Source organism: Hyperolius riggenbachi, chromosome 3, assembly GCF_040937935.1.
Source record: "Hyperolius riggenbachi isolate aHypRig1 chromosome 3, aHypRig1.pri, whole genome shotgun sequence".
Lineage (NCBI taxonomy): Eukaryota > Metazoa > Chordata > Amphibia > Anura > Hyperoliidae > Hyperolius > Hyperolius riggenbachi.
The window spans coordinates 275788485-275808906 of record NC_090648.1 but is presented as its reverse complement, the minus strand read 5'-3'; the positions used below and the strand labels follow the sequence as shown (position 1 = coordinate 275808906).

At 45.6% G+C, this 20422-nt stretch overlaps 1 protein-coding gene across 1 annotated transcript in view; it reads right to left on the bottom strand.

Moving 5' to 3' along the window:
• Nucleotides 1–10277, bottom strand: part of MOV10L1 (Mov10 like RNA helicase 1) — a 122060-nt gene extending 111783 nt beyond the window's left edge. Inside the window, exons 1-2 of the mRNA XM_068276347.1 lie at nucleotides 10066–10277; nucleotides 7414–7598 (exon numbers count right to left, since the gene is read on the bottom strand). Coding sequence (XP_068132448.1) covers nucleotides 7414–7598; nucleotides 10066–10144 — 264 coding nt within the window. The 5' untranslated portion in view covers nucleotides 10145–10277. The remainder of the gene's footprint in view (nucleotides 1–7413; nucleotides 7599–10065) is intronic.
• Between the last annotated feature and the right edge of the window lie 10145 nt (nucleotides 10278–20422).

Sequence of the window (20422 nt, the reverse complement as noted above, 5' to 3'; positions counted from 1 at the left end):
GCAGTAGTAGGGAATTCATGTCTGCACAACACAGCATCAAGAGGTACAACGCCTGCAGTTCAACTGCACATATCAATATGTAACGGAGCAAGCACAAATGTACCTAATTTGAGGAAGTGGGTGGACAAATGACAAGCAAAATCCGGGTACACACTTTCAATTAGGATTGACCAATAACTGATCAATTTTACCACCTCAATATAGTATGAGGGTCAACAGATATTGAATACTATGAGCAGATTGTGTAAGTAATCTCTCATACTACACGGCAGAGGTAAAATTGGTCAGTGAATGGCCAATCATAATTGCAAGTGTATACCAGGCTTAAGGCAGATAAATCACACTGCCTAGAATCATGCATCTTTTGCTGCATATGGCAAAACGCACATTCCTGCACTGGCCATTAATGTTAATTGCTCACTTCAAAATTGCACGCTCTTAGGCCCGGTGCACACCAAAAAAACGCTAGCAGATCCACAAAATGCTAGCAGATTTTGAAACACTTTTTCTTCTTTTTCTGTAGTGTTTCAGCTAGCATTTTGCGGTTTTGGGAAGCGTTTTTGGTGTAGTAGATATCATGTATTGTTACAGTAAAGCTGTTACTGAACAGCTACTGTAACAAAAACGCCTGGCAAACCGCTCTGAAGTGCCGTTTTTCAGAGCGGTTTGCGTTTTTCCTATACTTAACATAGAGGCAGAAACGCATCCGCAATCCAAAATCTGCAGCAGCCCGGGAGTATGCGTTTCTGCAAAACGCCTCCCGCTCTGGTGTGCACCAGCCCATTGAAATACATTACCCTAGCGGATCCGCAAGCGGACCGCAGACCGCAGCAGAACCGCTCTGGTGTGCACTAGGCCATAGAGTTCAAAATCTTAGTTTTTTGCCACAATTTAAAACTGGACAGCCTTCTGCATTACCAATTACAAGGTATTTCACCACAAGCTGAAAAATCAAGAATGAGAACAGAAAATGTGATTACAAAGCGCCAAAAACTCAGACAGGCCTGCAACCTTGCTACAAAAGGTGTGCTCCCTGCCTGAGACTAGGCTAAATTTACAGTAATGTGTTGGACAATTTAATAATTGCAATAGTACATTCACATTGGTGAGTTAGGAGTGTAGCGCGATGGATCAGTCAGGTGTAATGCGATTAATACAGTGCATTACCGCATAACGTTAATGACGACAGTGGCAGTGAAGCATAATTACAAAGCACTATAAGCATCGCACTGCAGCCATAACGTGCCATGTGATATATTTTTTTTTTCTATCCATTGCATTCTTGTTTTACAGGGAATGTAATGCAACTACCCACTGTAAACTAAGCCTAAAACAAACACAGCTGCATACGAGCAGTCTCTGACAAATCTGACCGGATTTACAAAGGCCCCCTGTGCTGGAGGTCACTAGAGAACATGCATTTTTCCAGAAACTTGGCAAGTATAATATAAAAATGGTTTGCTGCATTAGTGTGCAAGCCTTGCTTACTAGCTCATTACAGACCATAGTGAGGAAGCTTTTAGTGATGCTCACTACACCTGTTAAATATACTGGCTGCAACATTACTACAATAGACCAGTCAGCTTCTTTCATGTTCTATGCACAGCACTATGAACTATGGCGACACACTAATGGTAAAATGAGAGAATAGTGGTAAGTTTTGCAATACATTTTAGCACAGTAAAGCTAGTCAAAAAAACAAAAAACACAAAACACCCCCATCTTCATTTAAATGTGACTTGTGAATAATGCCTGCAACAAAAAGCTCCAGTACCTGATTGTAATACCAATAATAAAATGCCTCTTCTATGCTCATATTAAAATCAGGATCAACAACAAAGTCTAGATTAAACCACTCCACAGGGATAGAAAATAAGCTCCTTTCTATATCCACAGCCTGCATCTCTTACTACCTCAGAAAGGTTTCTGTGTGGCAGACTAAAGGGATGCAAAACCAGCAAAACCAAAAGTGTAAGCCCCACCCACACAGCAAGCTTACTGTCTTCATAGCTGAATGCTTATCAGCCACATTTACAGTCATTTGACTAGTTTACTTTATTTCATACTAGAGATAAGCTTAAAATCTGACTTTTTGTGAATGATTCGCTCTATAGGAATTGGAACTTTGCACGAGACTAATCAGATTTGCAGAGCTATTGAGTAATTGCTTAATACCTTGACTGCTCAGGAAGTTGGGTAATGGCATTAGCAGAGACGATCATTAGAGATATTTAAAGTACACCTGAAGTGAGAGATATATGGTGGCTGCCATAATGATTTCCTTTTATTAGGGTCATCAAATTGGCACGCAAGCCAGAACAATTAGCATCTGACTGAACTATAATGATTAGGATGGTCAATGAGATGTTAATAATTATGAGTTGATGCTAATGTATAAAACAAAATTGGAATAATCTAAAAAAGGTATAACGCGCCCATTTCAGTATTGGCCAAGACTCAACTTTATTGCACAAATAGTCAAACACACGTGTGCTCCAAGAAAGCAGGAGTCAATGAAATGCACAATGGGTATCATTCATAAAGAGGCTGTCGGTAGTGCGGGAAAACACCGTTCTTCTCCGCAACCGGTAATTAAGACTTCTGGGTGGGCATTAATAAAGAAGTTGCCTGTTGCGATACAAGTGCGGAGGTTTTCTGGAGGAAGCTGGCGGTAGCGTGGCGGAAGACATGCGGAAACGTAAAAGCTGCCCGATTCCCTCCGTGCGCTCCTCTGTCTGATGCTGCTTGAGAGGTCCGTCCCATTCATTTACCTTTAATCCTCCCGCCTATCGCTACTGTCGAGCAAGCGGTATTTTCCTTCCGGATACCGCTTGCTCTAATATTTATGAATGGAAGTGTTTGTAACTTTTTTAGATAAATCTAGAAAAACTCCGCACAAGGCGGAAATGTATCGCTCTGTCAGCTTTTCATGCGGAAAGAGCCTTTATGAATGGGGATTATGCTGAGTGGTCGGTAAAGTCACCGGTATTAAGCATTTCCGCATGCGGAAATGCTTTATGTATGATACCCAATGTTTAAAGAGAAATCGTAACCAACAATTGAACTTCATCCCAATTAGTGGCTGATATCCCCTTTCCCATGAGAAATCTTTTCCTTTTCACAAACTGATCATCAGAAGGGTTCTGTATGGCTGATATTATGGTGACATCACACTGTGGGGAGTACATTTGAAATCGGCGCCAGTAGACTTGGGCGCAAGATACAGCGGTATATGGCTGATCCTGCTTCTGTACAAGTCCGGGCCGTTTTAATTACTATTCCCCCTCCAGGCCGACATGGATAGTGGGGGAATGAAATAATTCGGCTTCCAGCGATTGCTGGAGGCCGAATTATTCTGTTTTTTAAGCAACCTCGGCTCTGTCTTCTGACGGAGCCGACGTTACTCAGTGAGCACTGCAATAGGAGTGATTCCTATAGTAGTCTATGGAGGCGCCTGCTGCCACCAAATCTAGCAGTGCTGAAAAGCACTGCTCCGCACTGTGGGAGCCTTGTTGCATTGTGGGAAATAACAGCTTTTTCCAACTGCCAAAAAAGCAGTATCTCCTTCCACAGACATCAGCTGCCAGCAGTAAAGATGTCACTATGTGATAAATATCAGAATGTACCGTAAGGGCCCGTTTCCACTATCGCAGTTTCCACCGCGAATCCGCAGTTTCCCCGCAGGCAAATCGTGCGGGGAAACTCTGCCATAGGGTATAATGGCGCCCCCGCAGAATTCGCAGTGGAGGCTGCGATTCCCATAGCCGTGCATGGCATGGATGATGGAATTCGCCAGCGATCCCGCCCACCCGCTCGGTGCCAACATGCGTCTGCGAGACGCACGCCACACAAGTGGAAACGAGCCCTAAATCAAGGAGAGGAAATATTTTACAAAGGGAAAACATTAAATTATTTATAAATGGTTATTGTAAAAATTAAGCACTTTTTCATTACATTATTTTCACGGAGTTCCTCTTTAAAAACACATTCTGGACAGACACATAGTTAAAACCTAGGACCGCTGTTTTCCACGGTCATATCTTTATGCATATTTGTCACAGATTGAAGTCAACTGACTGACTCTCCATTACTGGGCACTAGCAGAACTACTAAAGTTGTTTTGCACATATACCATGCATTCAGAGTACATTTGAAATCGGCGCCGGTAGACTTGGGCGGGCCGATTTAATTACTATTCCCCCTCCAGGCCGCCATGGATAGTGGGGGAATAAAATAATTCGGCTTCCAGTGATTGCTCGAGGCCGAATTATTATGTTTTTAAGCAACCTTCTGACGGAGCCGACGTTACTCACTGAGCGCTTCAATAGGAATGATTCCTATTGAAGTCTATGGAGGCGCCGGCTGCGCCCAAATCTAGCAGCGCTGAAAAGCACTGCTCCGTGCATTCAAACCCATGCACATGACAGCTGCTCCCTCTAAGGGCTGGCTCCCACTAGGGCGTTTTTGGCAGCGTTTTGGGAATCGCCCAAAAACGCTTCGCCAATGGAAGTGAGAGGTGGGGAACCCATCAGTGCGATTGCAATTAGATGTAATAGCAATCACAGGACATGCAGCATTTTGAGCGCATTTGCACTAAATGCTAATTATTGATTTGAAAAGCAATTTTCCACCCTTTTGGGGGGGTTGAGCGATTACAATTTAAATAAAAGTTATTATACACACCAGGTTTCCGGATTTCCTGCTTCTGTCTGTAGCCCCGCCCCTAAAGGAAGAGGTCACAGGGGCTTTTCTAATTGGTCCTAGAGAAGCACCTAGGACCTCTTCCTTCAGGGGGCGGGGTTATGGATGGAAGCCGGACATCTGACACCCAGTAAGTATAATAAAGTTTATTTAAGAAAAAAAAATGAAAATTGCTAATCTGAAGTGCTGTACAGTGCTTCTGAGCGACGGGAAATGCGATCGTAATTGCACTGGGAATTGCTGCACGCAGCACTGCAGCAATTTTAAAGTGCTGTATGGATTCCCAGTTGGTTTCCAGGCCTAATAGGGACTTAATATTTTCCAAGTCTACTGCATGCATATTAATCTCACTAATATTATAAAAGCGAAAGTTTGGATGTTTGTTACTCAATCACGCAACAATGGCTGAACGGATTTGAATGATATTTGACACACACATAGTACATATAGGATACTTCATACTCCCATAGCCAAAAAGTGGGAGGAGACAAATACAAATTTCACTGGGAAAATGTAAACTGCAGCTATTCTTACACAGTTAATGGTAGGGTTCTCAAACTTTGCACAGTTGGTCACTGGGTGACTGGGATTAATATTCAGGAAAGTGGGTGGAGCCTATAAAAGCCAATCAAAATTCACCTATTGATTTTCAAAGGGAATATTTAATTGCTGCCATTCTTGCACTGTTAATGGCACAAGCCTCAAGCCTGGTACAGTTGGTCATTGGGTGACTGAGGTTCACATTCAGAAAAGGGGCGGAGCCACATCCAATTAGATTTAATTTCAATGCAAATTATTGATGCCAAAGACCACAAAGCTCAAAAAGTTGGTCATTGAGTAATTGTGTGATAGGGTTAGAAAAAGTGGGTGGAGCCAACACCAGCCAAATACATACCCGGGCAATGCTAGGCCATCAGCTAGTGATTTAATACATATTCATTGATAATAGATGAAAAATGTTCATTAGGAACTCCTCTCCATTAAGGAATGATCAGTAACAATTTATATTGTATATCCAATGCAAAGTACTAAGTATGTATTAAGACCAAGATACTTACAGTTTGGCAGATAGCATATCATTGCATGTGGGTTTCTCCTTAGTTTGACAGCCTCCTTGATACCTTGATGCGGTCATCTGGCTGTGAGCACATCGACCTGTTTCTCATCACACTGATGCTGCTCTTCGCTACTGGCAGCTTCCCTGATGCGAGGTGCAAGGTTGTGCACGCATATTCTTCTTCGCGTTCCCCTCTGCAATGGAAGGGGAACGAGAAGAAGGATACGCGTAACCAGGGCTGCGCAAGGGAAGTGGCCCGCTGACTCAGAGTCATCAAAAACAGAACTTAGCCGCAGCGAGGGAACGGAGGAGCGTTGAGAACCGGCCGGGGACAGGAAGGCTGCAGGGGGCTGGTAGAAGCCTCAGGTAAGTGAATCTCATTTTAATTCTAACGGTTTAGGTTCACTTTACAGTGGAGTATAATGGTGGTAATGATGAACACAAAGAAAATGTTATGCACATCAGGGTCCTTTCACATTGCCGCAATGCAAAAGACAATATAATCACATCCCAATGGGATGCCATTATATCTCTACTAGTAGACCTAAGCCCGTTAGTATGATGGGCTCTAGGTCTGTCTCACAGCCCAACTCCCCTCCTGCCCCTGTGACCGCTGCCACATGTCAGCGCACATGCCCCCACCTGCCATGTACACATGGCCACACACACACCCACCCAGCCCCTCCTTCTCTTGTCCCGACGGCTGTCCGTGCTGCACATGCGCAGTAGCGCAAATACACAGACACAGGGACGTGGGACGCAGAAACACAGGGCTATTATTATATAGGATGGTACGTTCAAAGCAGTGGAGCAGGTTCTGTCGGACTAACACACAACATTCTGGGCGTTTTACTGAACAACATGTGCATTTATAGTGGCAGTGAAAAATACTTTAAATGTACTGTATGCTTCACTTTATGTGGCACATCGCACTTCTAATGTGTGATGTGAATTTTTGGCACCATTGTGATCATATCGCAATGCAACATGCATAGTGTGAAAGGACCCTAAGGCTGGTTTCACAGTGGGACATTACAGGCGCACGTTAGAGCAGCCTGTAACGCACCCCACCGCACAGCAATGAAAAATCAATGGGCTGTTCACAGTGCCCACGTTGCGTTACAGTGTAACGCTGCGCCATAATATAACGTACTGCATGCAGTACTTTGTAAGCGGCAGAGCCGCGTTACACTGTTTGCACATGCTCAGTAACGTTGGGGAGGAGCGGAGAGCGGCCAGGCACATGGCTAATTAATATTCACTGCACTCAGTGACGTGCAGTGTTTACTTCCTGGAGCGGCCGCTCTGTGCGGCGATTGGCTGGCGGGACCACGTGATGCCGCATGCGTCCAAGAGTGCGCATCACGGACGCCAGAGTGAGCTGCACAACGCGGCTCACTCTGACGTCCAAAGCAGGGAGCACCAGGCGTTGCGTTAGGGGCACGTTCTGCGACCATCACGTCCCCTAAAACGCAACGTCCTGGTGTGAAACCAGCCTAAATTTTTTGCGATTGAGTAATTTGAAATATTTTCTCAAACATTTTTCGTTTCTACCTTTGGAAATTGCAAAAACTGCAATTGCACTGTACAGTACAACCAACATATAGGACGCAAATCAGTGACTAACAGCCCTTATAATATGAGAAAAATGTTACCTTAATTGCTTTCCATCCTCCAGAGGTTTTGTCCTCTTTATAAGCCACGTTAACTTTCTGACCAATACTTAAAGGTTCCAGACTGATCACATCGTCATTTGTGAAGTAGATCTGATCATTGATCATTCCATAATCATTGCAAAAGCGTGTTACCACTCCATCTGCATACCTTATGAACTCACAGTCTAGATGCACAGAGGAAATTATATAAAAATATTACTTTGGGAGCAGTATTGGTATAAAAGGTTCAGTACACAAACAACATTTTGTGAACGAGGCTGTACAGACACATCTCGAGCCTGTGGGCTAGTGACAGTTTCTGTCACTATGGTGGGCAGTTGGAAGCCCAATGTGCTGCACATGGTGGAGGAGCACAGGGGAAAATGGGCAGTTTCGGGCAGCGTCGCATCGTGCAAACTGTGCAAGTCTCCATGGAATTGAATGGCCCTTGTGGTGGGGAAGTGTACTGCGGAGCTGCGCTTGTGCATCGGCCGGGCGCTTTCTAGAACAGGCATTGAAAAAGCAGTCCCCCATGAAGTAAAATCTCAACACAGCCGCTTCCGTGCACAGTTGTGACAAGTCTATTTTTTTTCTTTTGCTGCAAAGGTAACAGCAAAGAGTGTTAAATGATAATTCTAGGTCGACAGGCTGAACTGCTCAAATGGTGTGCACTTCAGCCACCTGAGAAAAAAGACCCTTACTCTTTGTCGCCAGATCTCCAAGGGTCTCAACCACAATTCCTACAGGCAACAATGTATTCAAGCTAAGTGCACGCTATGGGCATTGCGTATCGCCCACGCTATAAAGAGGGCATAAGTTAAAGTAAACCTGAGATAAATAAAACAAAAGGATTACTACTTACCAGGGGCTTCCTCCAGCCCCCTTGGTCCATAGGCTTTCTCTGCGTCTGTCCAGTCCAGTCCGTTCTCCCGCCGCCAGCCCTGGAAGTCGCTTACTGCACATGCTCAACTCTGGCCGCGCACTTCTTTGGTCAGTTCTGCACATATGCAGTTTGTTAAAACTGTAACTTCGCTTGCGCAGAATGCTTCCAGCCACACAAGCACTATTGGTGGGTGCTTGCGTCTGGGACCACACATGCACAGTAGTCTCTGACTGGTTCAGCCAGGAACTTTAATAGGGCAGACTGCAGTTAAATGGACAGGATCGGACAGACACTGAGGGAGCCCACGGACTACAGGAGGCTGGTAGAAGCCCCAGGTAAGTGAAAATCCTTTTGTTCTATAAGTCTGGTACACGCATCCAATTTTGATTGGCCAATAACTTGTCAATTTTACCACCATGTAGAATGAGGGCCAACAGATTCTAAATACTATGAGCAGATTGTGTAGGTATGCATGTAAGTGGTAAAGTTGGTCAGTGATTGGCCAATCAAAACTGGATGTGTGTTACAGACACTCTGCACGTCACTTTTAATAGAATGAATATTGCTCTGGTAACTTGGTTGTTGACACACATTATCCAGAAATGTACTGTAGGAAGTGCATTTGGATAACAAGGTCTGTGACAATGCCGAGATGTCCGAAATGTCCAATTGTACAGGCAGTGCATTCACATGCAGCCATGCACTGAGCAGCCACATGCATAGTGTGACCTTTACCCTTCCCATGCCATCCCAAGATTTTTGCAGCTCAAAAACAAATACTGCTGCTGCTGCAAAAATAAAAATAAATAAAAATGTGCTAGTTTTCCTTTGAATTACCATAAGCATTATTAAATGACAAATTTCTGCACTTAGTAATCTCTGCCTTATAAATTCACTTCCAAAGCCGCTGCACTATAATGCCATCTGCAGTGTTTCATCAATTGTCAGCTTCCATATGACTGCGGGCTTGTGCACACCTAAAAGTGCTACTGTAATCGCAGACGCTCTGCGTTTTTATAAGTGATTTTTCTAAGTGATTCTAGGCATGTGCCCAGCGATTTTCCAGCTATGCCTAGCAATTTGTGGAGCATTTTGGTGTAGCATTATTATTATTTTTTTTTGTACAGTAGAGCTTGAAGTGTTCAGCTTTTGTAAAAAAAAAAATGCTTGGAAAAACGCTCTGTTCTAGTGCTTTTTAGAGTGATTGTCCAGTTTCCTATCCTTAAAATTGAGGCTGAATCGCCTCAAATGCTGCAGGACCCACGTTTAAGGAAAAAAAAACCACATTGTTCTGGGGTGATTTATCCCAAACACATTAGCCAAGCGCTAGCGTTTTGAAAAGCACTCAGAAGTGCTCTAGATGTGCACCTGCCCTGAGCAGTACAGACAAGAACATACAGTACAATCCCTTTATAGTAAACCCAAAGGGACCAGGAAAAGTAGTTTACTATATCAGAATTGGTCGTACATTGTTGTATATTTATACAGACACATTAACTGGGACCTGAGAGTATTGGATCAGAGTTTTCTATAACGAGATTCTACTGTATAGGCATTTCCAGCCAGAAGCACACCTAGGAGCTCATCTTCAAAAAAGGAGAGGTTCCAAGTTTTTCTGTACGTCCAAATAGCTGCAGCCATCGCCCCATGCCACTTCCAGTTGTACGTCGCATTGTCTGTATATGTGTGCCCCCAGCAATACATCATATCAGCCTTATGACATATATAGCTGTCTTATGCAAAGTTCTGCACAGAAATTCTTTTGTTACCTGTAAAAGTTTTCTGCTCGTCCTCGGAGGGTGCTCTCCTCCAAAAAAAGGAGCCCACCCGAGCAATTAAACCCAGCATAGCAGCAGAATGTATTCGGGCGGCAACAGCTTCCTCTGCCTCTATTAATCGTTCAGCAATGACGGTTCACACCCAGCCAGCACATGCTAGCATTCTGCGGTATGAAGTTATTATTTACAGGTAGAGGCGCCTTCCAAATGACGTCATCAGATAGCCGCAGCCCATGCGGAAGGGAGTGGACGGCTTCTTTGCTGGTCCCCTGTCTTGGAACGTACCATGGCTGCTGTGGGATTCGAGTGCACCACTATAAAATAAACAGTTATAGGACCCATAGACTTTTATTGCGGTCACGTACCATTACTTTGAAGGTGACAATACGCAGAAAACCGAACGAACACGGTGTTTAATTTGAACACTGCGTTTGTACATTGCAGCCTACAGTATTTATTCTAGGTAAAGTGGTGCTGTATAAAATCGTGATTAGACTGATCTCTTTTAGAAACTCAGTGATCAGCACTACAGTATTAATAAATAGCATTAAAGTGGTGATGCTGTTAAAGTGACAGTCTTCAGTTGGCCTCCAGTTTAGTAGATAAAACCAGCCGGTGTGTGTAAAAAAGAATGGGGACAGGTCAGTAATGCACATAGTGCCTAACTGTCCCTCTTTTGGAGGGACAGTCCCTCTTTGGGGGTACATATTTCAGCGCGGAGAGAGCCGAATGACGGCTTTCCCCACTGCCGCTAAACTCCGAGGCGGCGTTAAATACTATTCCCCCTCCGAGTTGTCGCAACTCGGAGGGAGATGTAATTCGGGGTCTGGCAGCCACCAGAGCCCCGAATTACCACTACATGGGGCGCGCATCATAGCATTGCTGCTATGACAGCGCCCAGCCCGCTAAAATGAACTGATCCACTCTTTGGGAGCCCTGTCCCACTGTCCCTCTTTCCTCCTCATTTGTCCCCTTTTCTATGTAAATATATATATTTCTCTACTAAAAATGTGTTTGATTGACTCTAAACTTTATTCTCATACTTAACGTTGATATTTTACAAATTTAAAAATGTTAATATGAAGGAAAATGAAGCAGGATAGAAAGGACCAGTGTGGTTTAAATTATAAAACAACATATTTTTCTCATGAAATCTTTATGGTATGCGGGAGTAGGGGTGTGACGAGGGCATGATTGGGGCTGTGGCAGGGCGTGGCTTAAAGTGAACCAGAGATGAACGTTTCACACAAAATAAACATACATTCGATAGCTTGTAAAGAATAAATGCTCTACCTGATAATTTCGCCGCTCTGGTGTGCCTTTTTTAGTGTTTTTTATCCATTATTGCTCCAGGAAAAATCAAATATGGGCGCCGGCTCATATTCCTTCTGCTTCCGGTTTATGACTTGTTCTGGATGTGCTGTCTAGGCTATATGAGACTAGGCTGCTATTTAAGCGATGTGCTTTCATTTTGGTATGATGTGCAGCTGCCTGTAGGAAGTGTCTCTCATAGGAATGAAACTGCAGTCATCATTAGTATCTATGCTGAGATCACACAGAGCACACAGATCATATACTGGTTGAACTCGATGGACGTATGTCTTTTATCAACCAAAATAACTGTAACTATATTGCAGGCTTGCAGCCACACTTGTCTGTTTCAGAGATTCTCTCTCAGCAGCAGCAGCCCCTCCCATGTCATCACAGCTCTCAGTATGCAAAGCAGGAAATTTGAGCCAGGAGGTGGCAGGCTTGGGCTTGAAAATACTCCACAGAAGAGTGACTCAGCTATAATGATTCCAGGTCAAACCTAGACTGAGCCAGTCGGGGATTCTTATCACAGCTGCTAATAGTCTAATTAAGCAGATAAGAATGAAACTAAAAGCAGGGTAGGTGTTTACTGTCATGTTCCCACTGATAAATGTAATAAAATACATGAGGGTGCTTTGTCTCTGGTTCTCTTTAAGTGTTCCTCTTTCTCATCTCAAAAAGTTGGGAGGTATGAATGCATAATTGATTTTAGCCACATATATTTTATATAGTACTGGCAAATCACTTGTAGTATGTATGATACAATCAGAATCATATTTATTTCGCCAAGTATAACGGGGGTTGTACCCGGAATTATTTTTGGCACAACAGGGTCGGAGATGGTACAAACACATACGTGCAATCCAACACATACAATCAGGTACAGTAGTACAAGTAAGCATATACTTATATATACATACAGCCGTTAAATCTAGTGAAGGACGCGTGGGGAAGTCTGGAGTGCTATGTGAGGGGAGCAGCCTGCCGTCTACCGGTGTTGCTCGCTCAGCTCCGCAGCAGTCCCAGATCCCCGCAGTGTCTCCTGGAAGAGAGTGTATAGAGAGAGAGAAAGAGAGAAGGGATAGCTAAGAGAGAGTGTAGAAGAAAGAGAGCCAAGGCAGGGAGAGAGACAAAGGCAGAGTTTTTTGAGCTGCAGGTTACAAACAGTCCGAGTAGTGACCATCCCTGCGAGAAATCGCCAGGTGGGCCACCCCACGCAGATCTTCACGGCTGGGTGGTGGAGCAGGCTGATCGCTGATCTTCAGGGCTGGGTGGTGGGTGGTGGTACAGGTTGACCTGGTCCGCGGCAGGGGTAGACCCTGGGTGGCCGAGCAGGCAGGGGGCTGCGGCTGGTGGAGGCTGTGGCTGGTGAAGGCCCTCTCTGGATTCCATGTGGGAGACCCAGCAGGAAGCGGTGGTGGTCAGGCCTTCAGCATGTGGGGTGTCCCACATGCTCCGGCTGGCATCCTGGACTCCTAGGCCCCATCGCATCGGCCCACGTGGTGGAGGGGGATCCTGTAGCCACCTCAATCCTGGGCTGCGGAGGAAGGCTGCTCCTGCAGTGCTGGTGACGTCCTCGTCGCCCTGGGTAGTGGGGTACAGCTGAGCTCTGGGTCGGCAGCTCTCCCTTGCCTGCTTAGGTGTGGGAGCCGATCCCTGAAGCCTCTGTCATAGCGGTGGCTGGAGGGGCTGGCTCGGGGCAGCAGTTGGGCAGCAACAAAGGTGCCATTGCAGAAGCGCTGATCCACCCAAACAGCTGGTCCTCTGAGTGAAGCGGGGCGCACCTGACCAGCAGAGTAGCCGGTGGCCTGCACAGGCATCATCCTCCATGGCTGGAACGTGCGGAAGACGGGTGCCTCTCCCCTGAGAGCCCTCAGTACCGTGGTGGTGTCAGCGCGGGTGGTGTCGCTGATGGTCTAGGGGCAGTGGCGGCAGATCGGCAGAGCTCCGTGCTGCCTCTCCATGCCTGCACGCTGCACGTGGGTCCCCGAGCAGCTGATCCTCTTGCCAACCGTCCTCTGCCACGATCTGTGGCTGATAGAGAGCCGGACCGGCAGTGCCCATGTCCTCCGCCTCCTACCTAAGCGAGAGGTGAAGCCAGAGGTGAGTGGAGGAGGGATAGCCCTCTAAAAGTGTAAAAAAGGCCGGAACCCTGTGGCCGAGGCGTCCGAGTCTGGCGCAATCTTGAATGGGTATGTTTGAAAGGTGCAAAGGTTGGCATACATGATACAAATTGTGATAGATCAGGGAAATGATCAATAGCTTCCTTTTCTTGATCGTTTACTTGGTCTACTAACCTTGCCCTAGTTTTTAATAGATTTTCCTTAGATCCAGTGTTTTTATGGAAGCCAACATCATCTAATCTAAAAACGTCTTCTGTATGCCTGGCTTTATTGTGCAAACGACCATACCTGCAATATGTGGACATCTGAATAATTCATATAATTGCTTTTATTATATTATTTTCTTGCTTGCTTGAATTATACCTGTAAGGCTTATCATTTCTGCACCCTTTCCAATACTTCATCATTAGTTGAGTACAGGAGTAAATGCCAGTGCTGATGCAAGATGCCTTGGCAGATAATGCAAGACCAACTTGTCAGATAATCTAGTGTTAGAACAGATGTCCGCTTAGGTGGCTTAAAGCAAACCTGTGAGCAAAAAGAAAGTCTTGATACTTGCCTAAGTACTGGGAAGCCTCAACTAAGTAGTGGGAAGCCTCTGGGTGAGCCAGAGGCTTCCTACTTCCTCCTTGACCTCACTGCTTCTTGCCTGGATTGTCTTCTTCATGGGTACTCTCCCATTTGTGTACGAGTGCAGACATACTGCACCTGCACAGTAGCATGAAGGGCATGGAGTGAAAAGTTGTGCACAAGCAGCTTCGTGCTACTGCGCAACTCTATTGGCAAAAAATATAAAATATTGAGGGGCGTGGCTTGACGCCAGGGGCGTAGCAATAGGGGGTGCAGGGGTAGCGACCGCATCGGGGCCCTTGGGCCAGAGGGGCCCTGAAGGTCCCTCCCTCAACTACAGTATTAGCTCTCTATTGGTCCTGTGCTCATAATAATCACTTCTATAGATACATTGAATAGTGGTAATCACTAACAAACTGTTCCCCATCCCCTTCTTGCATCTCTGACACTGTAGTTGCCATTGGCAGGTTTTGGTGCACCGTATCAATTGTCATGTATACAGTGCTTGGGGGGCCCCATGTAAAACTTGCATCGGGGCCCACAGCTCCTTAGCTACGCCACTGCTTGACGCTCAAGAGAGATGGCAGAGCTCCTGATCCAGACACTGCTTTTAATACCTGCTCCGTTCCAACGACACCCTTCCAACTGTTATGGACCGCAGGACCCGAGGCCAGAACGCTTCCAGAACCAAAAACAATCCCCGCCCGCAGACTGGGTGCAACTTACCGGAGATGTTCTGCTCTCAATCCGAACGCAAGGCCCCAGCCTCCGCTTTTAAAATGGCGTTGTCACAAGGCCTTTCACCCGATGGCTCCCTCACATCCAGAGAATCTTCAGACCGTGAGTACTCTAGTCTAGACCAGCTAAACAGCGAGACACGGTCACATACGCTCACTTAAGAGACTTTGCTGAGGATATCAAATCAACCTTCACTAACGCCATCGCGTAAGTCCGGATTAAAACACTCTCCAAAACAACCCAGGTACATAACACTAGATTAATCGCCTGGAAGACCTTGATAACAGGGGGCGACGCAATAACATCAGAGTACGGGGAGTCCATGAATCAGTTCCCGCAGACCAGATCACTTCTGCATTAACATCTATCTTCAACGAGCTGCTTACTAGGCCCAAAGACCAGCCTATAGAATTTGTGAGGGCGCACAGAGCTCTCAAGCCGCCTGGTAGTGATTCAGATCCCCCTAGGGACATTATGGCCTCGATTCATAAAGCATTTCCGCATGAGGAAATGCTGAAAACTGCTCACTTTACCGACCACACAGCCAAATCTGTATTCATAAAGGCTTTTTCCGCATGAAAAGCCGACATCCACGAGCAGAGTGATCAATCACCGCCTTGCGCGGTGATTATCACAGCAAAAGTAACAAATGTCAATTCATAAAGATTAGAGGTAGCGGTATGCGGACGGGTATTACCGCTACCTCTGATGTGGCGAGAAGCGTGCGGAATCCGTTGCAGTGAATGGGACAGACCTCCCAAGCAGCTGCAGAGAGAACACCGCACGGAGGGATTCCGCCTGCTTCTCCTGTTTCCGCATGCGTAGGACAGCCTAACGCCTGCCTACAGCGGAGTATCTCCGCACGCCTGTCACAACTAGCTACATTTTTATGAATTACCTCCCTAAAGGCGGAAATACCGACAGCGGTGTTTCCCCGCTCGACTTTCCCCGCTCGCAGGCACTTTTATGAATCGAGGCCTATATGTTGCCTCCCATCTTTCCAACTGAAAGAAGATATAATGAAAGCTGCACGCTCACAAGATGACATCCTTTTCAATGACTCTCACATAGCCTTATATCAAGATCTTTCTCCGTTAACCCTGCAACAAAGAAAGGCATTAAAGAGAACCCGAGGTGGGTTTGAAGAATATTATCTGCATACAGAGGCTGGATCTGCCTCTACAGCCCAGCCTCTGTTGCTATCCCAAACCCCCCTAAGGTCCCCCTGCACTCTGCAATCCCTCATAAATCACAGCCACGCTGCTGACAAACAGCTTGTCAGAGCTGGCTGTGTTTATCTCTATAGTGTCAGTCTGCTGCTCTCCCCGCCTCCTGCAGAACTCCAGTCCCCGCCTGCATCCCTTCCCTCCCTGCTGATTGGAGAGAAAGGACGGGGGCAGGGACCGGAGCTATGCAGGAGGCGGGGGAGCAGCTGAGACTGACACTACAGATGTAAACAGAACCTCACAGCATGGCTGTGATTTATGAGGGATTGCAGAGTGCAGGGGGACCTTAGTGGGGTTTGGGATAGCAACAGAGGCTGGGCTGTATAGGCAGATTCAGCCTCTGTATGCAGATAACATTCTTTAAACACACCTCGGGTTCTCTTCAAAACCACTTTTGCAACTGCTTGTGGAAAAAAACTATAAATATCGCTGGCGTTTTCCTTTTGCGCTCTCTGTGACAGACAATGGCCTTACAAGGCGGGGGAGGAGGGGAGGAGGTGCAGGCACCCATAAATCAAAGCCAAAGCAATCATCACATATCTATAAATCAGCTGTATCAGTAAAGGACCCAGATAACAGAGACAGCTGCCACACTCCTGATTACAACCCCCAGCCAGGAGCTAGGAACACAGACCTCAAAGTCAAGGGAAACAACATTAAAGCAGTACTCTGCAATGCCAGGTCCATAAACAACAAAACAGCAGTTATTCATGATCTAATAGAGGCTTCAGATCTAGCTTTAATTACAGAGACATGGTTGGATCAGAACTCAGGACCCACTCTCGCAGCTGTGGTACCAGACAATTACTCAGTTTTACACTGTGAAAGGCAAAACCGCAAGGGCGGAGGATTAGCTCTGTGCTTCAAATCCAGTTTGAATATTAAACCCCTTGCTGTAGCCCCCACCCACTCTTTTGAATGTCTAGCAGCCCAGCTCTCAGCTGGAAAAAAAATAAACATACTGCTTGTCTACCGACCCCCTGACGCTGGCTCAGCTTTTCTCAAGGAAATAGCAGAATTTGTATCTTGCATAACACTGAAACACCCTAGGTGGATAATTCTTGGAGACTTTAACGCACGGGTAGATACACACTCTTCCCAATTTGGAACTAAGCTACTTCTCTCCATGAATGAACTGGGCTTCTCTCAAGCCGTCAACCTCCCTACCCACAAAAAAGGACACACTTTGGACCTCATTTTCCATTCAGAACTCCTAATATCCAATGTGGAAATTGATCCAGTAGTTTGGTCAGACCACCACACTGTCCACTTCTCCTTTACAGCACCGGCTACAAAACACCAAGTGAAAGAACTAATAAAATATCGTTCCTTGAAAGGTTTGACACCCCAACACCTTCAGAACAGCCTCAATCTAGGTGGACTGACAGATCACAACTTAGGCCTTGAATCCATGGTCCTTAAATATAACCACGATGTCTCAGCCGCTTTTGACGCCATAGCTCCCTTAAAGATTAAACGTTCCGCACCATTACATCACGCTCGCTGGTTTGACAACTCTATAAAGGAACTAAAGAAACAGGGACGCAGACTGGAACAAAGGTGGCGCAAACATCAGTCTCCTGATGACAAACTTTCCCTAATTGCTCACCTGAAAAAATATCAAACGATGATTAACAAAAAGAAGTCCTTATTCCTGTCTCACGAAATTGCAAATGCAGCCAACAGACCTGCCCAACTCTTCCGCACGGTTGACAGTCTCTGCAATCCATCTTGCAGGAAATCCAGCATCAGACCTTCACAGGAACTGTGCGAGAAATTTGCCCACTTCTTCTCAGACAAAGTCTCCTCCATACGATCTGCCATTCAATTCACAGCCCCAGAAACCCATGCAGAGCCATATAACAGGTGCAAAAATAGCCTACCACCATGGTCTGATTTTAAGGTAATCACTGAAAAAGACATCTTGGATATCCTCTCAAACCTTCGCCAGACTACCTGCGATCTGGACCCTGGCCCCACTAAGTTCATGTTGAAATGCCCTGAACTATTTACACCGGCATTCCACAAAATAGTCAACGGCTCCTTACAAGAAGGGCGGTTTCCCTCTACTCTGAAAGAAGCAATCGTCAGGCCTCTACTGAAGAAACCATCCTTAGACCCAGATGCTCTAAACAGCTACAGACCTGTCTCAAACCTCCCCTTTCTGGGAAAAGTTATTGAAAAGGCTGTCTACCTCCAACTTGAAGCCAGGCTCTCCAGAAACAACATCCTTGACCCTCTTCAATCTGGTTTCAGGAAATATCACAGCTGTGAAACAGCCCTCACCCAGATTTGCAATGATCTGCTTATTGCAAGAGACAAGGGTCAATGTTCCATCCTGATTTTGCTCGACCTCTCAGCGGCTTTTGACACAGTCGATCATGAAATCTTACTCAACAGGCTACAAGAGTACTGTGGCATAGATGGCATTGTTCTCCGGTGGTTCAACTCCTTCCTGGCTGGCAGAACACAAAGGGTAGCCTTAGGGCCCTTCCTCTCCAACCCTGTACCACTAAAATACGGTGTACCTCAGGGCGCAATATTATCCCCTTTACTGTTCACCATATACATGCTGCCACTTGGAGAAATCATACAAAAACATGGCCTGACATATCATTGCTATGCTGATGACACCCAGCTATATTTGTCATTCAAACCTGATGTCACAGACCCTACTCCACAAATAAACGCATGCTTAGCTGAGCTTCAGGAGTGGATGAATAATAATTGGCTAAAACTTAATGCTGACAAAACTGAGGTTCTTGTTATCGAGGGCCAGGGCTCAACAGCAAAGCAGCTCCAGTCTCAACCAACACCGCTAAGGATAGGGAGCTCAGACCTGAACAACTCAGACTGTGTGCGCAGCCTGGGAGTACTGATTGATGGGAAATTAAGCTTCAGGAATCAAATCTCAGCTGTTGTGAAACATTCCTTCTTTCACCTAAGGAATATTGCAAGGATTAAACACCTAATTCCTTCAGAGGATCTTCCAACCCTAGTTCATGCCTTCGTCACATCAAGGTTAGACTACTGCAACGTCCTCTACACAGGCCTGCATAAGAAAGACTTACGCCGCCTGCAATTAGTACAGAATGCCGCTGCAAGGCTGTTAATGAGCCAACCCCGCCATTGCCACATAACACCAACCCTGAGCTCACTCCACTGGCTACCGATAAAATGGAGAATTCTGTTTAAGATTGGCTTACTGACATTCAAATCCTTGCACAATCTGGGCCCTGGATACCTGAAGGACTTGTTGCAACTACATCACACCCCCCACAATCTTAGATCAAAAGGACGTAACACCTTGGTCACCCCCAGAGTCCACCTCAAAACCTTTGGAGACAGAGCCTTTTGTCATGCTGCCCCTACACTTTGGAACTCCCTGCCACACCCAATCAGGACAGCCCCATCCGTGGAAGCATTTAAGTCTAAACTGAAAACCTACCTTTTCAGTCTGGCATTCATGAACATCTGACTATCTCCTCTGTAACACAACCCAGCCTGAAACCCTGTATTAATCTGAGACACAGCTATGCGCTTTGAGTCCTATGGGAGAAAAGCGCTTTACAAATGTTATTGTATTGTATTGTATTGTACTTTCCTACTCAATCCAGACCTGGATGACTTTTGTGCCACTTTAAATATCGCTGTTCCCGAGCTGCCTTTATGGTATGCCGAATTTAAAACATAGGGTCCAGACTCCCTTACCGGCCTAGAGACGCCAGGCCCCCGCTCCAGACCCTCATCTTCTAGAAAATCCAAACCGGGACGTAAGACCCATGCCAAATCTGCCACTCTGGATATTGCAGCAGATCTGGGCTGTGCTGCCCTCGAGGAAGACTGACCTCTCACCTATCTAAGTTTCTCCATAGATAAATCTACCAGTTGACCTATTATCACTTATAACATAATGCCCTGTCATAAATAGCATGTGCACTTATCAATGTGATCACTGATCATTACTACTGTTTATCATTGTTTCTGGTTCTTTCATGTTGTTGTTTTAACCTGCCTTATATACCTACCACACTTGTGGTCCATCCTGCTAGAAAGATAATGTATATATATATATATATATATATATATATATATATATATATATATATATATACCTGCTACAGTCATTTAAGTATCTGTTCTAACGCTCTATAAAAGTCTTATTATATGATTATCTTCACTTGCAATTAGTGAACCTCTCCCTTACCCACCTTTATAATGATAGGCCTCTGGCTCTTTCTTAGCCTTCTGTTTGTGGTGTCGTTGCAGGACCTAACAATGTCTACCCAAGCTAGGGATTGAAATCAACAATGGAAACTCCTTTCATACAATGCCAATGGATTACATATCCCGGAAAATAGATCCAAATTCTTGGACTTT